This window comes from Lotus japonicus, chromosome 3 (assembly GCF_012489685.1).
Source record: "Lotus japonicus ecotype B-129 chromosome 3, LjGifu_v1.2".
Taxonomy (NCBI): domain Eukaryota; kingdom Viridiplantae; phylum Streptophyta; class Magnoliopsida; order Fabales; family Fabaceae; genus Lotus; species Lotus japonicus.
This window is the reverse complement of record NC_080043.1, coordinates 23,205,923-23,232,168: the sequence shown is the minus strand read 5'-3', so window position 1 is coordinate 23,232,168 and position 26,246 is coordinate 23,205,923. Positions and strand designations below refer to the sequence as shown.

Below are 26,246 nucleotides of genomic sequence, written 5' to 3'. Positions count from 1 at the left end.
ACTTCAAAACAAGCTTATCCCATAAAACCACCTCAAGTTTCATTGAGTTTTTTCCCTACCTGCCATGTGATTTGTGTCACATATTTTGACACAGACTAATTTTATCCCTTGCAAATGAAAGGGTGAAAAATCTAAAGATGAGTGATGAGCCGGATGATGAAGGTGGTGAGGCTATGGTGGGTTTCAGATGAGGATGTGGTGATGGAGATGTTGGTGTCGCATTTGAAGGAGGAGGTAGATTGCAATGGTTGTGAGAGGAGAAGAGAGGGAGAGAAGATAAGAAGAAGAATGAAGATGTGGTGATGGACACGTCAGCATTTTCGTCTGGTCAACAGACAAAACCTAGTGGAAGTTAACGGAAGGGCATCATTATCACGTTTTAGATAGATGAGGGACGTTGACCGCACGTTTTAAACACAGGGGGTGCAGATCGCACATTTGTGAAACATCAAGGACCCAAACTGGAATTAAGCCTAAAAATTATCGATTAAAATTAAATTAAAATAATTAAGAGTTAAATATTTTTTCTTTCTAATTTAACAATTTATTTGAAAGGGTAATTAGTAGAATTTTGGGTGTTAAAAGGGTTATTGTTGGGATCCATTTCACTAAAAAGATGTTTAGAGCTACAAACAAGAGTTTATTGGAGGCTAAATAGAAAAACTAGAGGGAAAATTTTATTTTATTTTTCCAAATCAAATGAACCAATTCTCTATTTATAGGGAAAACAAATGATGAATTTTGGTGAAAAATAAAAATAAAAAATAAAATTAATTTACTATGATATAATTGACCCCAAATAATTAGGATGAGATAAAAATCTAAAAATCACAGCAACCAATAAGATTTTGCCAAGTGTTTTAAGTGGGGCCACACTCCCTCCTCATTCAACACGTTTAATATTTTCAACTTCCAACAATCCACCTCACTTTCAACACCCCCTTCAACACTATATATTGCAACACTTCAACTATTTAATATATTTTTCAATAAGTCCATTGTAAGTAGTCTAACCTAAACACAAATTCATTAGATATTAGACTTAATATACATTATATTTATATATATAAGATATTTTCTTTTTTTTTTATATCGGGTGGGTATCCATGGGTATAGATACCTCAATATTCGTATTCGCCCCATTAATAAATGAATAGTGGAAATATCTATTAAATAAATTCGTGGATACCCGTGGGTGCGGGTAATTTTACCCATAGCGGATTTTTCTCTGCAGGTGTGGGTAATTTTGATATCCCTACGCGAAAGCTATATTCTTTTCAAAACTCCAAAGTTGTACGAATAGCCAGGACCACCGCTTCGTGCACATACAACACCCTCATAGGCATGGAAAAATACTCCCTCACCTCCCAAGTTATAATTTTTATATCGTAATAAATTATTTAATAAATTTAATTTTATTCATCTTTGGTTATAAATATGTTTCTCTATGGATTTTCGAGGATTCGGCTGTTCATCTCGTTCTTCGACCTTGTTTTCAGGTCATTTTTTCGTTTGAAGATGGATTTTGTACCTTTATCTATTCTTCAATTTATATAATTTATACTTTAAAAAAAAATGGTTTCCTCAGCTTATATTTTACTACTATATAATTGATCAAAAAATATACTTAAAGAATATTTCTCAAATAATACACACATACGATATAGTTCATAGTATATATCATATGCGACATTTGTTTAATTTTTAATTTTTATTATCTAAATTATTTATTAAAAAATATTATTTTTCCTGTCAAACAACCACTTATCCCAAAAGCTTAAGCTGTTGGGTAAGGGTCACTTTAATGGTTTTATATTATATTCTAACACGCCCCCTCACGCAAGAGCCCTTTGGGCTTGAAGCGTGGATAAATGCACAGGCCCACCTACCATGTGCTTAATTAAATTCCACTTTTTAATTAGAAAGTGAGGGGAGCAAAGATCGAACTCTAGACCTCTCGGCCATAGAGGCTCTGATACCATGTCAAATAACCACTTTATCCCAAAAGCTTAAGCTGTTGGGTAAGGGTCACTTTAATGGTTTTATATTATATTCTAACAGATTCCCACTCTTAACCCAAAAGCTAGCTCAAGAGTTAAGGTTTGCACAACCATATATAAGCAATTGCTTGGCCACATCTCTAGCCAATGTGAGACTCTAACACACCCCCTCACGCCCAGTGTAGAACATCTGGAGCGGGAAATGAAACGGGTAGCCCAAATATGAGAGGTCTCCACAACAAATAGATCTAGGATAGGGGCCCAGGCCCATGGTCAAACAACCATTGACTCTGATACCATGAAGAAGACCTAACTTAACCCAAAAGCTAGCTCAAGAGTTAAGGTTTGCACAACCATATATAAGCAATTGCTTGACCACATCTCTAGCCAATGTGAGACTCTAACATTTCCTATTAATTCATTTAAATTAATATAGCACATAAATATATCTCTAAAAAAATTTCTTATAAATTTTTAATTTTCTTTCCTCAATTTATGATTATTAGTTAATACTCTGACTATTTTAAACTACTATTGAAAAAATTATTCTCTTGTATAAGAAATTTAAAAATAAAACTAATAGTTAATAAGTTTAATAACAAAAAATCATTGGGTTTAATAACATATTTGTGGGTGCTAGCTTGTGGATGAGTACTCTTTTTCCTCTCATTGGGTTTTTCCAATGGAGGTTTTAATGAGGCTTGTTCATGAGTTCCCTAACACCATGATTTTGTACTCCTCCGGTCCTGACTTTCACACTTTTTATGAGAGAGTTGTTCTCATATGTTTCTTCATATTAATAAGATAATTCTCTTTGCTCTAAAAAAACATGTTTAATATAAAACTTATTACTTTGTGTGGTTTCCTATTGTAAAATATGTGAGGAATATAAAAGATATTGATAATTTAAAACTCAATTCAATTTTACTTATATATGATATAATTAAATTATTAATTAAATTTAGTATTTAATATTTTATTTATACGTAAAAAATAATAATAAGCTTTATTTGTTATTTTTTTTAAAATCAAAATTTTAATTTTAATATAAAAGAAATTGGAAAGTTTTATAAATATAAAAATCATTTTTAACTATTTAATATTGTTATTAATGTATAGGTATTCAATTCTCATTATTATTATTTAAAATATTTCCTCTAATTTTAATTAATAATTTAAGCTTAAATAATATTTTTAAATAATCCAATCCATGGATCAAGGCCCAATCCACATATGTTACATATATAAAACATATTTATATGCAATGTTATGTTTATATGTAATTCATTTTTTCCCATTTGATTTTGACCTATCTCTCTCTCTTCTCTCTCTCTCTCTCTCTCTCTCACTCTTTCTCGCTCTTCATAATCAAGCTCAACCATGGTAATGTATACTTCACCAATTGATAGTGCCATGACTAATTTTTTGTGTTTTTTTAATTCAAGTTGTCTCTTTCTATTACAATAATTGGGTTTTGTTTTTTACAGACACTGGGTGTGCCAGCGTGGCTGGAAACTTTTCTGTCGCTCACCACATTTTTCTCAAAATGCCAAGTCCATGACAAAGAAACTGGGAATGAATGCAACTCGTTCTGTATCACCTGCAACATCGAAGCTCAATGCCCCCATTGCATAACAGAAGATCATGAGGGTCATCGAGTAATTCAAGTAGGGTCTTTGATCTGAACATTATTCGAATTAATTTTAATGAGTTTTCTTCGAATACCAAATAAAATAGAGGGCTTTACATACCCATTTGAATTGAAATGATAATTTTTTCTCTAATGTATTATATCATTTTCAGTAGTATGCTAGCCCTAATTTAAATTCTCAAATGTCTATCATTTTATATCTCTAGATTCTCTGTATTTTATTGATTTATTATATAGATTTTAAGGCCGGGTTTCAGTGTAATGAAAAATTCTTTTACTTTTCAAAAACAAAAATCTAGGGTTTTAGTTTTAGAGGTGAATTGTGTGTTTGGATCTACATTTCTCACAATAGATTTTGATGAAGTTGATTTTAGTAAAATTGGTTATAGTAAAAGTGAGTTGAAAGTGATTTGATTCATGTTTGGATATATAAATTTATGAAATTTTAATTTTTTGGTATAAATTTCTGAAATTCAGTTGTAAATCTCATAATTAATTGATTATTTTTAATGCATGCAGAAGCTACTCTAATCTCTCGCTTCTGCCAAATTGATATTGTGTGCGAAATTAATTTTGACAGAATGTCTACTAAAAATTAATATTTTCATTCAGAATTGATTTTATTATAACAGAATTGATCCTAGGGTCATAGTATGAGTCTTGATACGTGTAAGTGGCATATATATACATGCAGGTGAGGAGATCGTCAGGTCGTGAAATTGTGAGGGTGACTGAGATTTATAAGGATTTGGACATTGGTGGTGTTGAGTCATCTATGATTAACAATCGTAGAGTTGTTTACTTGAAAAAGAAAGAAGAGGACGAGACTAAGCCTAAGCCTAAGTCTAATAAGAGAAAGAAGCAGTCAAACAACAATGGCGTCGGTAGATGGAGAGAGCACTTTCCTGGTTGTGGAATGTGCGACAGGGGCCTCTCAAAGCCTTTTTATTTCTGCTCTTTGGGATGCAAGGTTGGTCTCTAATTTTATTCACCTTTTTCATATTTGTGATCACTCTTTTTTTATGTGTATCCTTTTTCTTATTATTCTTCATTTATTCTTTCTTTGTTTACATTTACATTTTGTAAATAAAATCTAGGATTGCATTTGCATATCTAATGGAAAATAAAACAACAATGTAAGGAAGTAGTGAAATGAAATGAAAAGAAAAATTACCATAACACATATTGTTCTAATATATATGGATCTCCTGAATTACATTTTTCTCTTGTTCATTGCCAAGGATGACATGATTTTTATAGTCTAATATTAAATGTCATCCACCTTTGTTCTTCTGGTGGTCTCTAGCATATCTTAATGAGGCAACCATTTTTTTCTTTGCTTACTTATCTCGAGACCTTTTAGCTTGAAACCTCTCATCCAGCTTCGACCAATACCACTGTCATTAGCCACAACTAGGGGACTATTGTTCTAAATGTTTCCAACATGGACATCTTAATGAGCTAATTTTTTTTCTTGCCTACCTCGAGTCCTTCTAGCTCGAAACCTATCATCTAACTCCAACCACAGCTAAGGGACTAGTATCCAGAATATCTCCAAAACATCTTCATGAGCCAATTGTTTTTTCCCAACCCACTTATCCGACCAACACTGACTAGGGAATTACTGTTCCAAATGTCTCCAATACACCTTAGCAGAGTCAACCATTCCTCCATGTATACATCCCACCCCACATTGACATCGGCCAACGAAGCTAAAATCTCGACACCTTTTATATAGTTCCGACCAACACCAACTAGGGAATTACTGTTCCAAATGTCTCCAATACACCTTAGCAGAGTCAACCATTCCTCCATGTTTACATCCCACCCCACATTGACGTGGGCCAACGAAGCTAAGAGCTAACTCATCCATATTACGTATGAGTTAAGTATTTGGCTAACTCATACGCTTTTAGGACGACTCATGCACAACGACTCGACCACTTAACGTTGGTCAAAAAAGTCGACAACCGTCTCATGTATACTACTCCTCACTATACATACCCTTACAACTGGCCCATATGTAGCATGTAGAAGACAATACCAACACTTAGCTCATACGGAAACACTCAACATAATCATATTAAGCTACTCTCATAATTCCCCAAGGATAATGTGCACGAGCTATATGCCAATAGAAAGAGCATGAGAAACTTGGTGATTCGTAGAGCCCAATAAATTATTAAGCCCAATCCCAATCAAAAAGGACAAACTAAAGCCCATTCATAAACCTTCCTACTCAAAATAAGCTAGCAACACCACATTAGACTGCACCTGTGTTGGACGATAAGGTATCACCAAGTTAATGCCATCTTCATCATTCACTTATCTTGACACTAGGACAAGCACATGAGATCATAAGGCTGAACGCAATGCATGCTCGACACAGGAAAAAGAGCGACATTGACATTACCTTGGTCCCTCAACATCTCTCTCATAGAAACCAAAATAATCCTCATTGTCTAGAGCCCAACAAGGCAATCCAAGGGACAAGCGAGCATATACTGCACTCAAGACAACCGATGATTTTGACGTTACCTTTCATTCGATCATTTCCTACTTAAAGGAATGAGGCAAACCCTACTAGGTGTGTTTTAATACTGATATTTAAATTCTCTACTCTTCATTTCCATTAGTAACTTGAGCATTAGAGTGTAATCACAAGTACAACTTTGGCAGCCCAACACCTCGACGCGAAAGTCACCCAGATCAGACTGAAGCCATGAACCACTATTGATCATACCTGATCATTCCCCTCTATAAACTTTACATTCATATGAGTGGTTGATTATGTTTTACACGATCAACCTTGCAAACATATTAACTATCCTAAAATCATCTTAAAAGTGAAGCCACTTATTCCTTGGGTTGCTCTTATTCACTTAGACAAAAGAATATTTTCTACAAGAAAAACATCTCCACTGCCATAGATCATGGTGCTTATGGGTTGAAATTATGCGAAAGGGCGATATTGCATGGGTGTTTTTTTTTATAAACAAAAGTAATATGATTTAAAATAGGAGTACTAGGTGTAATCCAAACCATGTACAACAAGAGAGCAACTGGAAAAATCAAAATCAGAGGATACAAAATGCTATTGCAAATATAGGAGCATCGAACAACTGCCACATACCCTTACTAGAATAAGGTTGCCTACATAATAAAACCAAAATAGGGACCTCTTAAAACGCAAGAGAACAACAAGAGAGACATTAGCTTTTCCACCACCAGACTTGAATACCCACACCTTATGCCTTGTAATCCCAATTCTGCATAGCAACAACAAGAGTAAATCAAGTTCAACATAGACCTTCCAATTGAAACAGAAAAGACTCGTCTCAGTCACTATGTCTGATCAAACCGCAGCAAGTTCTGAACATAAAAATAACTTAACAAGTGGATTGCTGCTGTCAAGACTCATTTCCATCGACAAAGTTGAAACAACAGCCACCTTGGCAATCTATGAGACTCCTTTCAACTTATTGTAAGATCAAGTTTTGATCGAGTAGTACACCTCTATGTTTTGATGATTACAAGTTAACGTTTTAGAATGAACAATTATGGTACTCTAACGTGTTTTCTGAGTGTGCTCTTGACAGGCTCTGACCTTATCTTAATCTCACACAAATCAGAAGCATTTTGCTTGAAGAGTGACCCTAGCAACGCTTTCGCAATCTCTATGTTCAATTTGAACAGTAGAAAAGCTTCAGAAGATCTGAAGTCAATCAAGCTCTGATAAGGACTCAGCTCACTTGAAGTTCTGAAGATCCAGACGTTCTGACAACCCAGACACTCTGAAGGTTCAGATGTTCTGATGGTGTAGAAGACTCTGAGATCCAAAAGCTGATAAGTGGAGACTCTGAAGTCCAGAAGCAAAATGGCTCTGAAGACCAAGTACTTCTCCTCTGAGTTCAGAATCAGAAGGTACAACGGTCAGAGGATCCATGCTTCCCTCTGACTCTGATCAACAAGCTTCACAAGTTCCAACACGAAGCATTCCTCTGATCAGAAGTCTACAAGGTTAAATGTCAAGTCACTATCAAAAGTACAAAAGCAACTGTACTATCCTGACGACCTAACCTAACATTCTCAGCCACAGCAGAAGCTGGAAATTCCAGATCTGCCCTCCAACGGTAGCATTCCCATGCAGTGTTCAAACCCTAATCCTTGGAGTATAAATAGAGGCTGAAGATTGAAAGATGTGGTTGGAAGAAACTTACACGCGCAAGCTATATTCAAATCTTCTAAGCATTCTTTCTTCATTGAACTCATTGTGTTTACTACAAGCTTTTAAGAAGCAATTTCTTTGTAAACAATATTTCTTAAACAGTTGTTTAGTTTACCTTTAGGAGATCAAGGTTGATCGGATCCTAGAGAAGACTAAGAGAGTGAATCTTAGTGTGAGCTAAGTCAGTGTATTGTTAGTCACTTATAGATTTCAAGTGCAGTTGTAACAATTATCTGATTAGTGGATTGCCTTCATTCTAAGAAGGAAGAAATCACCTTCACGGGTGGACTGGACTAGCTTGAGTGATTCATCAAGTGAACCAGGATAAAATCCTTGTGTGCTTTTCTATTCCCTTATCTTAAGAACTTTATTTGTTCTCGAAAGATTTGTCAAAATCTTAAGGTGGAAGTTTTATTCTGAAAACGCTATTCAAACCCCCCCTTTCTACCGTTTTTCATACCTTCACTTAAATCACAGGCTTTCGATGCACAGTCTCGGCTTCGCTATCCATTCATAGATCGACTTTGTGAAATCAGAGTTTTTCGCCCTTAGCCAATTCCAGGACCTCAATTGCACCATCTCGAACACTTTTGATGCGTCGTTTTGGTCGTTGTTGAAGATGGAGTTATTCCGTTCTAACCACATCGACCAAGTTGCAGCTAACTAGATTGTTTTCGCTGCCCCTTGCTGCTTTTCCATCCTGAAATCGCTTCCAAATTGCAGAAAATGCACTGAATTGTCCTCGGGAAGAGCTGTTACAATTCGTAACCATCGGCAACACAAAGACCAGACCTGAAAAGAAGAAAAAAAACAGTTAAAGAGGAGATGTCCTTGTGTTTCTACCCCCTCCTGGCAAAAAACACAAGCAACACTTTCCCCGCTTGGAATGATTCCCCTATTGTGCAGATTTTCTTTAGTTTGTAATCTGCCTCACAATAATCGCCAGCCGAAAGCCAGCACATTCAATGGCGCTGCCTGTTGCCACAGCAAAGTGAAATGTTGATTTGGCTCCTCCAGCTCTGTTTCTGTTTCTTGCAAGGTAGTGGAAGAACACTTTACTGTGTAAACACCTTCGTCACAAGCATTCCACACCCAACGATCTAATCGCCCCTCCGCTAGGCAGGCTTGCTGTAAAAACAACTGAAATCCCTCCAAAGCTCCTTCCTCCCGAGGCAAAATTTCCCTACACCACAAGAACCTTCATCTCCACACCCCATTCTCCCAGGATCCCATATATGAAATACTTGCTTATTACTGCAAAGACAAGTAGTACAACCTCACAATTTGTCCTTGAGCTGCTCTTGCCCCATCCAAGGAACATGCAAAAAACTAACACATATTCCTTCACCCAACTTCAAACCCATATTCAAGTCAAACCATGCTCCTTCATTGTCCCCGAAGCAAGACCGAAGTATATCCTTCCACCATAGAGACATCTTATCCTCAATATTTACATGACTATGTTGAACGGGGATGGCATATTTTGCCTTCAGAATACGAACCCATAGACTAGCCTGCTCATTAAGGATTCTCCACCTCCATTTTCCAAGGAGGGCTTTGTAAAAAACCCCCCAATCCCTCATACCCAAGCCTCCATTCTCCTTCGGTGGGCACACTACCTTCCACTTAATCCAAGCCACTTTGGTATCACCCTCCGTTCCTCCCCATAAGAAATTCCTCATAATTCTATTGCATTTGAGAATAATACCTTGTGGCATCTTGTAAAAACAAAGGTAGAAGAGGGGTAAGGCGGACAAAACACTCGAGATCAAGGTTATCCGACCTCCAAAGGATAGAGTTTTTTGCCTCCATTGTGGTAATCGCCCTCTAAGTTTTGCCAGCACTGGTTCCCATAAACTAAGCCTCCTAAGGTTACCTCCCACCGACAATCCTAGATAGGTGAAAGGTAACTTCATGATCCTACAATTCAGAAGTCCTGCTAGCCTCCTTGTTTCCTGCTCCGTCATTTCAATGCCCGCTAACTTACTTTTGTGGAAGTTTATCTTGAGTCCCGAAACCAATTCAAAACACATCATTTGTCAAAGCATTTTGAATTGTCACCTCGCCAAAGAAGATTGTATCATCCACAAATTGTAGCATCAAGACCTCCACATCATTTGAAGATCCCAACTTGTACCCCGCAAACTATTCGAGTTGGATAGCTGGTTTAAATAATCCATTTAGACCTTTTACTACTATAAGGAAGAGCAATGGTGCCAACGGATCACCTTGTCTCAAACCCTTCTCCATACAAAATTCAACACCCGGGCTACCGTTCACTAAAACTGGGACTCTAGCCGAAGCTAAACAACTCTCAATCCACCCGATCCACTTGTTACTGAAATTCATCCGCCTCATCATGTAGACAAGGAAATCCCACCTCACAGTCATAGCTTCAAAATCCACCTTGAAGATCATCGACTTCTTCTTTTTGCATTTTGCCTCGTGAATCATCTCATTAGCCACCACTATGCTATCCATCATGCTTCTTCCTCCTAGAAAGGCTGATTGTTCTTCTCCAATTACTTTAGGTAGGACCACCCTAAGTCTGTTTGAGAGAACCTTGGCTACAATCTTGTACATGCAACCCACTAGAGAGATAGACATATAATCATTAAGGTCTTGTGGAGAGTCACACTTTGGGATCATAGCAATAAAGGAAGAGTTACTCCCTCTAGGTCATGTACTGTGAGAGAAGAATTCTTCAACGAATGGGTGTGTCCACGAAAATCTGCAATCATTGTGCAATGATTGTTGAAACTCCTCAGATAATCTGATATGGAATCTTATTCTCTATAGGGTTGATTAACTCTTTAAACCTCATTCACATGCTGAGAGTTAAGGTTAATTATTTTGAAATATCCCATGCTATGTTTAGAGAATCAAATGCTTTTACCGATAGTTTAGCAATACAGGGGTGTCATAGAGAAAGTACCATTTGGGTTGTGATTGAGGGTTGGGATCCTCTCCAGTGAATTTCTCTCATGTTTTCTCCAGTGAACATTTGCTATGATGTATAACATTTACTAGCTGGTGCCCCTACTTAAGAAAGTTTTTTTAAAGCAAAAATATATATATTAGATGAAGGATCATAATACAATCGGCACTCAACAAAATGAGCAATACCCCTTTAAAAATACATAATAAAGCCTAACAACCAAGTTGCTTTGGTGCACCCTCAAATAAAAACTTTTGAAATAACAGCTCCTAATAACCACCTGCACAAATTACAGGATAAACCCCTACTTAAGAAAGTTGTTCTCAAGATCTATCTTTTGTTTTGAATAAAATTATTTCAGTAATTTGAAAAGAAAAAATATACAATAGTAATACTAAGACACCTAATAAATGTAGCTATCAATTAGATACTTTATTTTTTACTTTATATCTCATCTATTGATCATATATCACACATATTAATTCTCTTCATTTCTCATTTTAAGTGCTTATCGATTGTCTTCACTTTTATCTACAAATTATTATTTTGGTTTATCTAAAAAAAAAATCTACAAATTATTTTTCTTATTAATAATTTATTATAATGGTTGCGAATAGAAAAAACTTCTTTGCCAGCCCCCTACCGCTTAATGCGCTGACCAAAGGGCGAGGGATTAGTCTCACGGCTGTCGGCTGTGAGGATACCTTGGTCAAAACCAAAAAATTCATGCAAACATGAACATTCCAAAACTTGTTATTTACGGGTTGTCTACTACTTATTTTCCACACATACGTCTTACCTGTAGTTTTCCTCAAAGTTGTTGAGACATAACTAGTCATCCAATTTTTGTTAGAAAACATCATGCCCATCCATATCCAACACTTAATATATACAAAGAAAAATGTAAGATTAAAAATTTATTAGCGGGTTTAATAGTTCAAATCTATCATAGGTACTATACTACTATATATATCAACCGTAATAAAAATCCATGAAAATAGCAATTCAATTTTGTTTGTATTTTACTTTTTTAGTAAACAGTTTTAATCTCGGGTGGTGTAATTCAACTATAAGTGGGTTCGCTAAGTGATTTAGCACTTAGTCTCTTAAATAAGTGGTTGATGGTTTGATCCTTAACTCTTGTGAGTAGAAAAAACTCATTGGATAATCCCTTACTGTTTAGTGCGTTGATTGTGATGTGATGAATTAATTTTATAGCTGTAGGCAGTGGAGATACTTTAGTTGAGATAAAAATAAATTCTCTGATATAATTCCTTTGGTACAAGTTTTGTTGGTTTAAAAAAACTAAATTTTAAATAGATATTAACATTATTATTGAAGAAGTTTTAGCTTACCAAAAAAAGATTATTGAAGACATTTTAATGTTATGTTAAATTTTCAATTAATTTACTTAATAATGTCTCCATGCAAGAATTCTTCAGTTAAATATGATATCAATGATTTTAGCTTCATTATGTGTTTTTTAGTTTTTGATTAATGATGGTGCACTTTGTATGTGTAAATGACAACAGCTTGATTATATAGAAGAGAATGATGATGAAAGATTCGTCTTAACCCCAAGATCAGAAAGACAAATGAGGAGAGAGCTGCTGGACGAAATGTCTGAAATACCATCAGAAGCACAAACTAGTATTGATGTTGCTTCAGACAAAAAATCCTATCGACGAACCAATTATCGGTCATCTCAAAGTAGCCTTCAAGTTCCCCCTGTTCCTGTGACAGCTCCACGAAATACTTCAAGGAGAAAGGGAGTGCCTCGTTGGGCACCTTTAACTTAGGGTCCTGAATCAAACCTCAGACAAAGATATTAATAATAATAATAATAATAATAATAATAATAATAATAATAATAATAATAATAATAATAATAATAATAATAATGGTTGATGTTTAGCCACAGATTTGGTATTTATCCAATCAGGATTGTCTGTCTTAATGTTATAATATGTTTTCTTTGTGTTAGTTTCATTATATATAAGCATTCATATATATGCTTATCAAAAAAAAAATTAAATAAATATATAACTGTTTTGAACTTATTAGTAATGTCTTGATTATTAAGCTTGTATAAGAAGCCTTCCCTCGGAGGGATTTTCAGTTTTTTTAGAATTTAAGAACTCTAACTCAGCATAAAAGCTAGTTCAAGTGTTGGGGTCGCTCTATCCTTTATAAACATTTGTTTGGTCACATCTCTAGTTATTGTGAGACTTGTCAACACCCCCCTCACACTCAGACTAGAGATATGGAGCTGGAATGTGCAGGAATGAACATTTGTGAGTGACCTATATATGGGTGATCTCTACTTAACAGATGTAGGATATGCTTTAATATCATATTAGAATTTTGGAGGCCAAAATCAACTCAAAGTCTCAAGAGGTAAGGTTTGTCTTCCCATATATAAGGGCTATGAAGAAATAATAATATAAAATTATTCATGTGACTCTTACCCAATAGTTTAAACTTTTAGAATAGTTGTTTATTTGATCTGGCATCAGAACTTCTATGACCATTGTCACCCCTAATTTTTCTAATAAAAAAGAATTCAAAGCAAATGGTATGTGAACATGTGCATTCTCCAAAGCTTCAACCACAACTGAATTCTTACGGGACAGAGCGTGTTAGAAATAATAATACAAAGCTCACCATATTACGCAATGACTTAAGCTTTTAGGATTATTTGTTATTTGAAGTGATTATTCAACATAGTACATTCAGTTGTTTGGGTGGACTATGATGTACTGTTGGAATAAAACACAACATTCTTTCACATGTTTTGCAAAATTAGAACTGTCGGGAAAAAAATTGTGTCAGCTCAAAGTAGGGGAAACAATATATCCAGACCCACCCAGAGGAAATTAAAATGGAAGTGATTAAACACTTTAAAACTTTCTTCTAAAAAAACAGTAGCTTCCTTTCTCTTCATGAACAGCTTTGTAATTCTGATCCTGCCTAGATAGAGATCAGAAAAGTGTTGGGCATTCTAAAATGTGAAAAAAAAAAAAAATAAAGAAGTCTCACATTGGATAAAAAGTGAAGAGTTGAATAGTGTATAAACAAAATAGTCTCACATCAGTATCCACAAGTCAGAAACTATCAAAACTCAACCTGGAGTGTGATCACTGTGGTAGATTCGGTCATATTAGGTCTTATTGCTTCAAGTTATATGGATATCCTAAGGCAAATGATCAAACCAAGATTGAGGAAACCAAGGGCAAAAAAAAAAGAATGAAAGTGAATTCAATGAATAGATAGAGTCAACGGTACGACAGACAGTGCTGCCTACACGCGAATTAGCTTCCGAGGCGCAGCAGGGCCTTCCTGGACTTGAACCAGAGACCTCGCCCGTGAAGTAAATCATCGCACCTACGGTCCAATTGCTTACTTAGTCTTTGACTTAATTTAGAGGCCATTCAGAGCCTTCTTTTGTCTTGCTGTATGACGAGCTATTCAATCAGGAGAACCGGGCATGTTAAAGTCAAGAGTGAATGGAAACCTAGAGTTGTACCTACTACACTTATTGCTCATACATCCTTGCGTGCTTCAGCCAGAGAAGACTGGTATTTTAATAGTGGATGTTCAAAGCATATGACTGGAGTTAAAAGCTATCTAGAAAAGGTGAGACCTCATGCCAGTAATCATGTGACATTTGGAGATGGAGCAAAAGGAAAGATAAAGGGCATAGGAAAGCTGACTCATTCAGGTTCACCAAGTCTTGAAAATGTGCTACTTGTTGATGAGCTGAAGGCTAATTTGATCAGTATTGGGCAGCTATGTGATCAAGACCTAAATGTGACTTTTACTAAATTTGGAAGTGTTGTTACCATAGAAGACATGCAGATTTTGATGATAGGAGTACGCTCAAAAGACAATTGCTATATGTGGACTCCACAACTTGTGTCTAATCTTGCTCGGTGCTTGATTACTAAAGAAGATGAAGTCAAAATCTGGCACCAGAAGCTTGGGCATTTAAACCTCAAAAGCATGAAAATAATCATTACAGAAAAAAGCTATACGAGGAATACCAAAGCTGAACATTCAGGAAGGCAAAATATGTGGAGATTGTCAAATAGGAAAACAAGTCAAGATGTCCCACCAGAAGCTTCAACATCTGGCTACCTCAAAGGTTCTGGAGCTACTTCACATGGATCTCATGGGGCCCATGCAAGTTGAAAGCCTAGGAGGTAAACGATATGTTTTTGTATGTGTTGATGATTACTCACGTTTTACCTGGGTGAACTTTATCAGGGAAAAATCAGACACATTTGAAGCTTTTAAGGATCTTTGTTTCGCATTCAAAGAGAAAAGGGTAGTGTTATTGTTAAAATCATAAGTGATCATGACAAGGAGTTTGAGAACAGTAAGTTTGCAGAGTTCTGCTCATCTAAAGGGATTGCTCATCAATTGTCAGCCCCTATTACTCCTCAGCAGAACAAAGTCGTTGAAAGAAAAAATAGAAAAATCCAAGAATCTGCTCGAGTTATGCTCCATGCTAAGAATGTTCCTTATCATTTCTGGGCAGAGGCTATGAACACTGCATGTCACATTCACAATCGTGTCACAATTCGTTCTGGAAGCACCGCTACTCAATATGAGCTTTGGAAAGGTAGGAAACCCACAATGAAGTATTTTCACATTTTTGGGAGCAAGTGCTATATTCTGGCAGATAGAGAGCAAAGGAGAAAGCTTGATCCAAAAAGTGATGAAGGAATATTTCTGGGGTATGCTGAAGATAGTAGGGCTTATAGAGTCTACAATCAATGTACTAAAACGTTGATGGAGTCAATCAATGTTGTAGTTTATGATAGATCACAGGAAATCAAGAAGAGCATAGAAGTTGATGACTCAATTCCTATCATTCCTGCAGATGTCCCATCTGATGTGCTGGACATTCCGTCATCCTCTGAGTCAGAAGATGGAGATGCAGATGTTGAACCTACCACTGCTTCAAGAGGACCTTCAATCAGGATTCAGAAGAGGACCTTCAAGAGGACCTTCAACCTAAGGAGAACATCACAGGAAGCTTGAATGAAGGTGTGACTACTAGGTCCAGAGAAGTGGTTTCAAATGCTTGTTTCATTTCAAAGATAGAACCCAAGAATGTTAAACAAGCTCTTACTGATGAGTACCAGATACATGCTATGCAAGAAGAGCTAGGCAGTTGAAAAGGAATGAAGTTTGGGAGCTTGTGTCTAGACCTAAGAATGTTAATGTCATTAGAACAAAATGGATCTTCAAAAACAAGTCAGATGAAAGTGGCACAGTAACAAGGAACAAGGCTCGTTTAGTTGCTCAAGGTTATACACAGATTGAGAGAGTAGATTTTGATGAAACATTTGCTCTTGTAGTTCGCCTTGAATCCATCATATTGTTACTTGGTGTGGCATGCTTGCTCAAAGGGGGAGATTGTAGAGTATTTTATGTTGATGAAGATTCTTTAAATATTGGCTGCATTTTGTCTAAGTTTTGTGGTGTGCTTAATGATGTAACAAACAACATTGTCAATGTCAGTTGTGAAACCACAGGTCCGGAGCATCTGGTAGGACATTGTGGTTAAGGTTGCTGGAAGTGTTTTTACGTGTTTCATGTTATGTTTTTAATTGTGAAGATTCTTCGGTGTTGCACACGGTTTCGTTAGTTGGACGTGTCTTTTGTGTTTATGGAATTAACCTATTTAGGGAAATAAGGTTAATTAGTGTAGACCAATTTAAATGTTGATTTGGTCTTATTTGTGGAGAAAATATTTTTGAAGATTCATTGCCACTTTGCTGCATGGACTCTTTGATGCTCAAGCTCATTGAAGACCTCACCGGTTCATTGTGTGTGTTTTGTAAAGTGGCAATGATTTGAGCTAGTAAAGTGGCAATGATGCTCAAAACACACACTATTTGATAGAGTGTTAGTTGTTCTTAGGGTTTTTCTTTGTCAGTTCATTGTGTGTGTTTTGTAATCAACTCACGTGCTTCCATTGATCAAATAAGCACTGAGTTGTTGTGTTTCGTTGGGAGTGTTTCTCTGCAGCCATTTGTACTTTGAGATTCAATCACTGAGGCAGTGATTGTGAGAGAAAGTGAGAGGGGTCTCATACTTAGGGGGAGTTCTAAGTAATAATCCATTGGTAGGAATAAGTAGGAAGGTTGTGAATAGTGGTTGTTCAACTAAGACCTTGATGTACTTGATTCTCTATAATAGTGAATTATCTTTCTCAGGCTGAAGCCCTCCAGATGTAGGTGACATTGCACCGAACTGGGTATGCAACTCTTGTGTTATTTACTTTTTAAATTGTTGTTACTTGTGTTTAGTTTTAACGATGTGTTTTATTATGTGCATGTTCTACACAATGTCCTGAACATTGTGTAACACATCTGTCTGAGGTGAACTAGAATTTCACATGAGATGCTTGTTTCCGGGAGAGAAAATGGACGAAGTCGAAACAGAATCGCCGTCCATATTTGCGATTTCTTTGCACAAACACCCTTGAAATGCGCCAAAACAGGGAGAAGAGGCCCCGAATATGGTGGTGGTCTATTGCCTCTTCGATGTCATCAACGGAGAGAGTAACATCGTTGCATCGTGGTCCTCTGAACCTTTGAATCGCGCCGCCTCCCACGACCTTTGTACTTCCTGTTTTCGACTCCTCATCTTCGTCATCCAAAGCCAAAATCGGACTGCCCCGTTCCTCCTCTAACTCAGCTCCATCAACCTCGTCATCCTCCTCCTCATATCCGCCTCCAGCCGTCGTCACTCCTCCATCAGCCGCCACAGAGTATGCTTGGGTTGGAGAAACCCTAGCAGAGCCACCCACGCAATATCTTTTTCAATGAGTGAAAACTATTCAACAATTTAGTAACACAAAATGTTAAGAAATCAATTCATACTAAATTATAGATGAACATAAAATCACCAGATTGTATATATTCAAAGATTAAAAATGAATAATAAAACATCATGTATGTGGGTCTTCTAATATTAGACTTTTATTTAAATTAAATTTATTTTAATAAATTTATAATAAAATAGAAAAAATGGAAAATTTGAAATATGGCTGGTTCTGATCGGTTGAATACCACTCGTTTTGTTTAATTTTCACAGATTTTAACCTGTTTAAATAAATTCTCACAATTCTTCGATCTAGCTACCAATTTCTCCATGTATCATTCACTTTACCGGATCAACCAATTTCACCAAAAACTCTTTTTAATATTATTGTTTAGAAAGTGAAAGATATATAAATATATAAGGATAGAGTTGAGAAATATCCCCCTCAACATGGGTAAAGTAACCACTTCAACAAAAGTCGACAACAAGCTCGGCAATTGTAGCCGAAACCTCCCAAAAACCTCTAAAAATCCACATGCATAAGCATCAAAACCCTACCAATTACCTCTAAAACAACCCACCAACAGCAACCATCGAACGCTACAAAGCTAGAGCTAGAACTTAGACCAACACCTAAGGGCCTGTTTGATTTGAGAAAGTATTTTCTATTTTCATTTTCTGTTTTCATATTCTAAAAATGATTTTCATTTTCAAACTTTTGAAATTAAGAAAACATGTTTGGTTTAACTTCATATTTTTCATTTTCTGGAAATGAAAACATTGAAAATGTGTTTGGTTAAACTATTTTCAAATGATTATGAAAATAACTTTTAAATAATAAAAGAGTATATCTAAACTTTTATATATGAATAATTTATGAACAAATTTTATTATGTGGGTTATTAATGATAATAAAATATTATTTTTTAACATCTACAAAAATAAAAAAGAGAATGGAATAAAAAAATGTAAAGTAGTACAAAACATTCTGAACAAAATAATTATAAATATGGATAAAAAAAATATTGACGTTATGTTTGTTTGTATAGATAACGTAAATATGGATAAACATGAGTAGTTTGACTTAATTTCAAAAGAAAAAAGTTTGACTTGAGTACATGATTAATAACAAATTGAATAAAATAAAAGGATTTTAATAAAATATGGATGATGACAAATTTCTCGTGATGCAGTAACAGATGGCACGGAACCAAATAAAGTACTATTGTGTTAAATAGGATAAATTTTGGTGTGTGCAGGATTTGAGCCCAGGATGCGTAAGTACTTAAAGCAAATACAAATTAAAGTTCCACTTATTTACGAGACAGCCACCGCGTGTCCACTGTTTCCATTTTCACGGATTTTCAAAGAAAACAATGAAAACGTCTTTTTCTTATTTTCATATTTGAGCCTATTTCCGAAAATATTTTCTAAGAAAACATTTTCAAAAAATTAACCAAACATATTTTCACTCCTATTTTCTAATTTTAGTGAAAATGAAAACAGAAAACGCGCAAACCAAACAGGCCCTAAGAAACCAAAAACAAACAGTAAAACGAGAAAGGAAACAGAAACAAACACAAATTAGACGACCTAAACCCAAAAACCAATGTCAGTACTGCTTCCCGACCACACCCAGACCCAACATCCTTCAAAAGAAATCAACACCAGCAGAAGCCAAAAACGCTGAGGGCGGAAGGTGACCGTAACCTCATCAATCTCGTCGACACTAATGAAAATTAAGGAGAAGAAGCAACAACACCTAGTTGTATGAATCACAAGTAAACCAAGATTCTAAATCAGCCATCCTCCACAATAAGACCACCAATCTGGTGTCGTCTCATGTCAAAAACAGCTTTGAAAGATTCACGTTCAGCCTGGATTTGATCTTCAAATGTGTTGTTCTTCTTTGCTTCTGTACTACTACGAATTGAACTATCCTCTTGTGGTAATGAATTTGAGTTCAGGTTGTATCCATCACCCGATCCAAACACTAACGACAAAGCAATTACCTTCCTGGCCGAGGCAATTGAAAACCCTCTAATACCAGCCTGGTCTCCCCAACGTACAAAACTTATTTCCTTGCCAAAATGATGAAATAACTCAGAAAGAGCAAAAAAATTGCTCTTCATACCTTTATATTGTGAACAATGAAATCTTCAGCAAAATCTTCAGACCATTTGCTTTTACCCAAGAACAGAGAAGAACCTCTGCCTTCACCAACACCCAACCTGGCCAACACCACCACCAACCTCAAACCCAACTGAGCCTGGCCGAGGCAACACCTTGCTCAACCTCCACACCGCCACATCCAGCCACCATCACAAGCTCCCTGACCAAAAACCCACTACCCTGCAGAAAAACGGAATAGCCCCAAAACACATCAACCTAGAAAACCTGGCCTAAATAATCGACGGGCGCCAGTGAAGAAGGGAGGAGAAGCAGCGGCGTGGGGAGCTAGGAGAAACACCCACACAAGACCAGAACAGAGAGTTCTCGACGGACACATCAGAGGCAGGAACCACGAACATAACGCATCAAGGACCATGACGAAGGGAGAGCATAACAGGGTCGATCCCGCGAACAGGGGACGAAACCCATTACCGAGCAACGCAGCAAGCCAAACACATCGGAAGGAGCGTAAATCACGGGCCAGAACGGAAGGAGCGGAGCACCACAGCAACTAACGATTCAGGGGAACAGAGAACAGAGAGACTTGAGGCGAGCACGACCCAGATCGACCGATCCAAAGCCTCGTTGCCGTGACAGGAAGAGAGAACGGCAAGGGAGACCCGCCACCTTATTGAAAGCTAAAGAAACATGACGCCAAGCACCGCGGAATAGACAAAAGGCAAGAAAAAACAGAGGGGTTGTCGCCGCGCACAGTGGCGGCACGGCGGTCACCCAAGGAAATTAGGTTTTGAGCGAACAGAAGAGGAGAGAGGGCAGAGTATCACACCCGTATATTTTTCTAATTTTACATTTTACTTTAGGCGAAAAAAAACTTAATTATATTTAATAATTTTGCTTTGTAATGGTACGAGGAATGTATCTTATGAGAATGACCTCCTCGTGTGAGAATTGTAAGAATAAATCATGACCGTTAAATCTAATTGTGAATGGTAAAGATTCAAAAATAAGTGATTTTTGAAAAGAAAAAACTAACCTATAATTTTTATTGTTCGAGATTCGATATAATAATCACGATTTATTCTCATCATTTTTACTTAACAAGATCATTCTCATAAGATACATGATATCTAATGTATCATGAGCACATAATATGCATAATATATTTATGTTATATATTAACTACTTATTAAATATTTTAAATTGTTGGAGGTCCCTTTAAAATATTTAATGAAATTATTTATTTATATATAGATATTTATTTGACTGGATAAGTAATTGTTGGCATTGTAATTAAGGTAATAATGAATCCAAACTGTGCATATTAATTAATAAATAATAATTAATAATAAATAATCAGAAAGATGTAGGATTAGAGGTTAATGCATCACAAAGTTATTACGAAAAATAATTAATAACACAAAACTTTCCATCTAACGGTCGAAAATAGTCCAACGGCTAGATGCATATTCAATAGGATGGATCAGTTTCTTTCTCCTTATCAAACAAACAAAAAATCAGTTACTTCTTTGCCAACCCAGACTTTGTACTCACATCATCTGTCCAGATAACAATTAGATGAAAAAAAAGAAAATACTTACTGAAATTTATTTAATGGTTTTACTAATAAATAAGTTCCAATAAACATGTATTCAAACAGGCTTTAAACCTGTAACTGCCAGTTAATGTAATATTCGAACATTGTGACTTCAGAGGGTATACATCTATAAATAGGGGAGAAAAGTTTCAATCAGAGAAGTATTCCGAAGAAAATAAGGTAACAATTGATTTTTTTTCTCCTCTTTGTCTTGAGGATTATTATTTGTAGCTATTGAATTGCTTTTCTTTTTCTTTTTGCAGTGCTAGTGAAGTTCCATGGCAACTCCTCCACCACCACCGCCACCTCAAGGGCTGAACAATGGTCATGAAGAAGGAGAAAATGAAGAAGAGTTGGACCCAATTCTGATGATTCGAGTTGAAAGGATGATGGAGGAGGTGAATGAAGAAGATTGCATTACACCAACAAGGCCAGAGAACCAGATCACAGCCCATTTGACATGCCCACCTGCACCGAGACCGAGAAGAGTGTATCTGCCGCCAGCACCACCATTTCCGCTTCACATCCCAAGACCATCAACATCTGGTGAGGAACAAAGGCCCAGCTGGCTTGAGATGGAGATGTTTTTCCAGCAGTTTGATGGAGAGCATACTAGGGCTAAGGGACGCAGAAGTTTGTGAAAGTTCTTAGAGCCGGTTCAGATGCAGAACAAATGCACTTATTGGAGTTTATCTAGATTTTAGGTTCTTAGTTTAATTTACTGCATGCATGTAATTGTGAGTGAATAGCCTCACATGAATTAATTATCATCCATCTATTAGGTTCAGAAGTTCTCTATGAGTCTATGTAGTTCATGTAGAATATATAGTTCACTTCCATAGGTTTTTAGATGTTCTCTATGACCATGTAGTTTGGTAATCCATCCATGCATATGTACTTCTGTTGTTTATTTAAAATTTGATCTTGCATCTTCTAATCAGCCATTACCTAGCCATTGTTGATTTTGCTTAAAGTTTCGATTTTTACCCCTTTTTTATCAATTTTTTCTGGTTAGGTATATCTTCCCTTGATTTAATATTATATTCATATTTAATAAGAATTGGGTATAGCATGATATTAAACAAGTTGCGGTTTATGTGAGAAGATGTAAAATCTTTCATTTAAGAAAAAAATAGAGAAGATCAGATATAAAATCTTAAAATTGTCCTGGTTCAGAATCCAATCTGATTTTCAATTACATGAATTTGCACTTCCATCATGAAAAAAACGTGGAAAATAATGGTCCTAAACTAAAGTCAATAAGATAATCGCACATTGTGAATGCAACTCTTGAGTATATTACAGCTTAATCACGTACGATTAATTCAGATGTTTGCTTTCACTCTTTTTTTTTAAGCTAACTTAAGGAAATTTTAAGATTTGTGCCCTCCATTAACTTTTTTTTCAGGAATTGACACTTCATATTCAAAACTTATAATAAAGGATAAAGGATGAAAGAAACTGATGAATTGAAGAAATTGAAGAATTGCAATTTTCTTTCCCCTTCGTATATCAATTAGGAGAAGTTTTGGGGAAAAAGGGGGGAAATCTAGAAAGCGTGCATCTTTTAAGAAATCATTTAACATATCTAATTAATCGTCGCTCTTCTTTGGACTTTTGTACTCTCTAATGCCTTTGCATATGCTTGGTACTGTTTCTATTTAGTGTACATATCTCTTTTTTGTATATGGGTTGGAGTATACCAAATACTCCACTTTTATATTATTAATTCGCTAATCCAAAAAAAAATCTGAAAAATCCCCTAATGGAATGTCAAATGTTGAACATTTAAACTTCGATGGCTTAAACCTAGGATCTACTGGCGCGGCGCACGCAGCATTCTCAAATCCTTAAACCTATAAATTTCAAACCCAAAAGAGATTATATGTTCATAATCATTCTTGTTCTTCCAAAACAAGAATGAAATTAACAATATAAAATTAAAAAAATTCCCTAAAATTTGCGATTCAAATGCATAAAAGAAGAGGTATTGACGACAATCCTCTTATGAAAAAAAAGAGATCAACAGTGAAAGCAATCATAAACGGGTTTGGAACTCTCTCTCTCTCTCTCTCTCTCTCTCTCTCTCTCTCCCTTTTTTTCTCTGCCTTCTTCTTGGTTTCAAACACAACATCATCATCGTCGACACTACAAACCACCACAACAACCTGAGAAATCATCATGGTAAGTACCTCTTTAAAAGAAAAAACAAAATTTTTAAGCGGAAACTCGAATGGGAATTCAACTCATCGCAACCAACCCTAGGTTGTTGTTCTAGAGAAAATTTTCTTATCAAAATCGAAGCAGTTGGGTTACCATTACTGTTACTATTGATTCTTAGCTTCTCCTTTTACTCGTTATTGCAGCTTCCTCTTTCCCTTCTCAAGACTAGTTTCTCAAGGCCACCTTATGGTAACTCATCCTATTCTCTATTCCACAACTTTTTTTGTTTGATTTGTAACTTGTGGTTTCTTATTTATGTTTTACTTGCTTTAATAGTTGGTGGAGTTGTGGATTTTTTTCTTTCTCTCTCTAAAACTTTCCCTTTCCAAGAGCTCTCCAGATCTAGGGTCTGCTTGGGTGGCCGCCTGCTTGCGCGGCGGCAGCCCCGGCCTTTCGTCTCCTTGTCTCTCCTTTTCTTAGATCTTCTGTTCTTCTTCTTTCCACTTTCATGGCCAAGTACGAGCTCAGCTTTTTTGGTCCTCTTTCTTTGTAGCAGCGGCCACCGGGCGACGGCGTGCCTCCGCCCGTCGCTCCTTAGGGTCGTTCCCATCTCCCTCTTTCAAATTTGTGATTGTTCTGGTTCGCCGCCGTGGTGGCTCCTCCGGTCGTTGAAGATAGCGTTTGGTGTTAATGGGGAGCAGTTTGGGGGTTGAGGTTGGTTTTTCGGGGTGCTCTGGTGACTGGGAGTTCTGGGTGCTTGGGTCCAGCTTCGGGGTTTGCAGAGATGGTGTTGGCGTGGGTGGTTGTGGGGCTCCAGAGGCGGGTTGCTTTGGGGTTTGTAGAGATGATGTTGGCGCGTAGCCGTGGTTGTGCGGGTTCCTGAGGCGGTATTTGGGGATTTCTTTGGGGTTTGTAGAGATGTCGTTGGCGAAGGTGGTAATGGGGTTCCAGAGGTGAGTTTTGGGTCTTGCTTTGGGGCTTGCTGACGTATATTTAGCAGCGGTGGTTTTGTGGTTCTAGAGGCGAGGTTGGGTTTGTGACAGGTGGAGGCGAGTGGGGTGCGGCTGGCTGTTGGTTTTGGATTGTTGGTATGGGTTTGTAGGTTGTTTGGAGCATGTGCTAGTTTTCTGTTTGTTTAGTTTTGGCTTTGTTTGTAGTAAGGGCTTGTTGGTGATGGTTATGGGATCTATTGGTTTCGTGATCATCATGCTTCTTGGGTTGTGGTGACTTTGGCATTGCTTTAATTTCGTAGTCTGGTGTGCTGGTCCAGCCGACTTAGAGTGTGCAGGTTAGGAGGTCCTTCGGGTGTGGCTCGCTCGTTCCCGGAGTTTTGGACTTGTCATTGTTATCGCACTCGGAAGTATGGTTTGAAAAGTATGGTTTGTTTTTGTTATTCTCTTCTTTGGCCAATGTCTCCTGCTGATCCGCGTTCCCTCTAATGCTGAGATGAGGCTCTGTTTTTGTTGGGTCTGCGAGGATTACTCTTTGCCTCTTCTAGGTCCCCGAAAGATGTCTCTTCTCGTTGGCCATTTACTGCTTGATCAGGGGTTTGGCCATTGTGATTGTGCTCTGGGTTTGACTTGCTAATATTGCAGAGTTCTTTAAGTTGTCGCCTTGTATTGTTTTATGGGGAGAGTTTGGTTTTAGGTTTTGCTATGTTAGTATTGGGGGACTTTACTCACAATGTTTTGTGTTGACTGTAATATCAACCATTGTCCATCTAATATAAGCTTTTGTTTTCAAAAAAAATAGTTGGTGGAGCTGAAAAATGGGGAGACTCACAACGGGCATTTGGTTAATTACGATACATTTGGTTAATTACGATACATGGATGAATATTCATCTTCGAGAAGTCATTTGCACCAATAAAGTAATGATCTTTATCACCAGCCATTGTTATTTACTGTCTTGGCATTTGTTTGTTGCTTGGAAGAACAAGGTGAATATGATGAACATATAATGTTTTAAGGGTCTTGAATTTATAGGTTTAAGGATTTGAGTTATGGAGGAAGAGGAAGAAGATAAAGGTGGAAGAACATGGACTAAAATTGATTAAAATATTTTTCAAGGGACTAAAAGTGATGTGAAAAAAGTTTGCGTGATCATTCTCAGCTGATTAGGTTTGCCACTGGACCGTTGACCAGTCAAAATCGAGCAAAATGACTTAATTTGATTAAAATAAAATTCCGGGGATCTAATTTGATGCGAAAATTTTTCAGGGACTCAATTTGATTCCCTTTACAATTTCAAGGACCAAAAGGTTATTTAAGCCTAAAAATTATCCAGTTAAAATCACAATGTAACATTAATTTATTTTCCAAAAATAATATTTTTAAGAAGTTAATTGTATTAATTGCATTTTTTAATATGTATGTTTCTTCTTTTTCTTAACAGTTATTTTAAAACGGATGAACTATTAAATAGCAATTTAGATATATCAAAATTAACTTAACTGGAAGACGGTGCATTTCACTGATTACTAGATAATTAATTGATTTACCAATTTAGCCATTGTTAATTATATTCAGTAGAAGCTTCGGGCTTAAGTCTTTGTGGATGCAGCTACGTTTAATATTTGGTATAGGGAGGAGATCTTTGCTCCTATAGAAGTCCAATCCAACTCGAACGGAATTTCCTGAGTGAAGAATACATGTGGTTTAAATAATTTACCAATGTAATGGTATAAGGGATGTATCTTATGA

General features: G+C 36.5%; 1 protein-coding gene and 1 long non-coding RNA gene across 2 annotated transcripts; both read left to right on the top strand.

The window, feature by feature from the left end:
* The first annotated feature begins 137 nt into the window (after positions 1-137).
* On the top strand, positions 138-4,633 carry LOC130743783 (protein RGF1 INDUCIBLE TRANSCRIPTION FACTOR 1-like). Its single transcript, XM_057596011.1, has 3 exons — positions 138-176; positions 3,488-3,658; positions 4,346-4,633. The coding sequence occupies exons 1-3, from the start codon at positions 138-140 to the stop codon at positions 4,631-4,633; spliced, it is 498 nt and encodes a 165-aa protein (XP_057451994.1).
* Positions 4,634-23,382: 18,749 nt separating this feature from the next.
* LOC130748265 (uncharacterized) lies at positions 23,383-25,512 on the top strand. Its single transcript, XR_009022625.1, has 3 exons — positions 23,383-23,565; positions 23,748-23,793; positions 25,297-25,512. It is a non-coding gene; the product is annotated as an uncharacterized LOC130748265 (long non-coding RNA).
* The last annotated feature ends 734 nt before the right edge of the window (positions 25,513-26,246 follow it).

Excerpts from the sequence above, each read along its gene's own strand:
- LOC130743783 (XM_057596011.1), top strand. The coding sequence starts at position 138 with ATGAGTGATGAGCCGGATGATGAAGGTGGTGAGGCTATG. Across the intron at positions 177-3,487 it reads ATGAAGGTGGTGAGGCTATG|ACACTGGGTGTGCCAGCGTG; the intron begins GTGGGTTTCAGA and ends TGTTTTTTACAG. Across the intron at positions 3,659-4,345 it reads AAGATCATGAGGGTCATCGA|GTGAGGAGATCGTCAGGTCG; the intron begins GTAATTCAAGTA and ends ATATACATGCAG.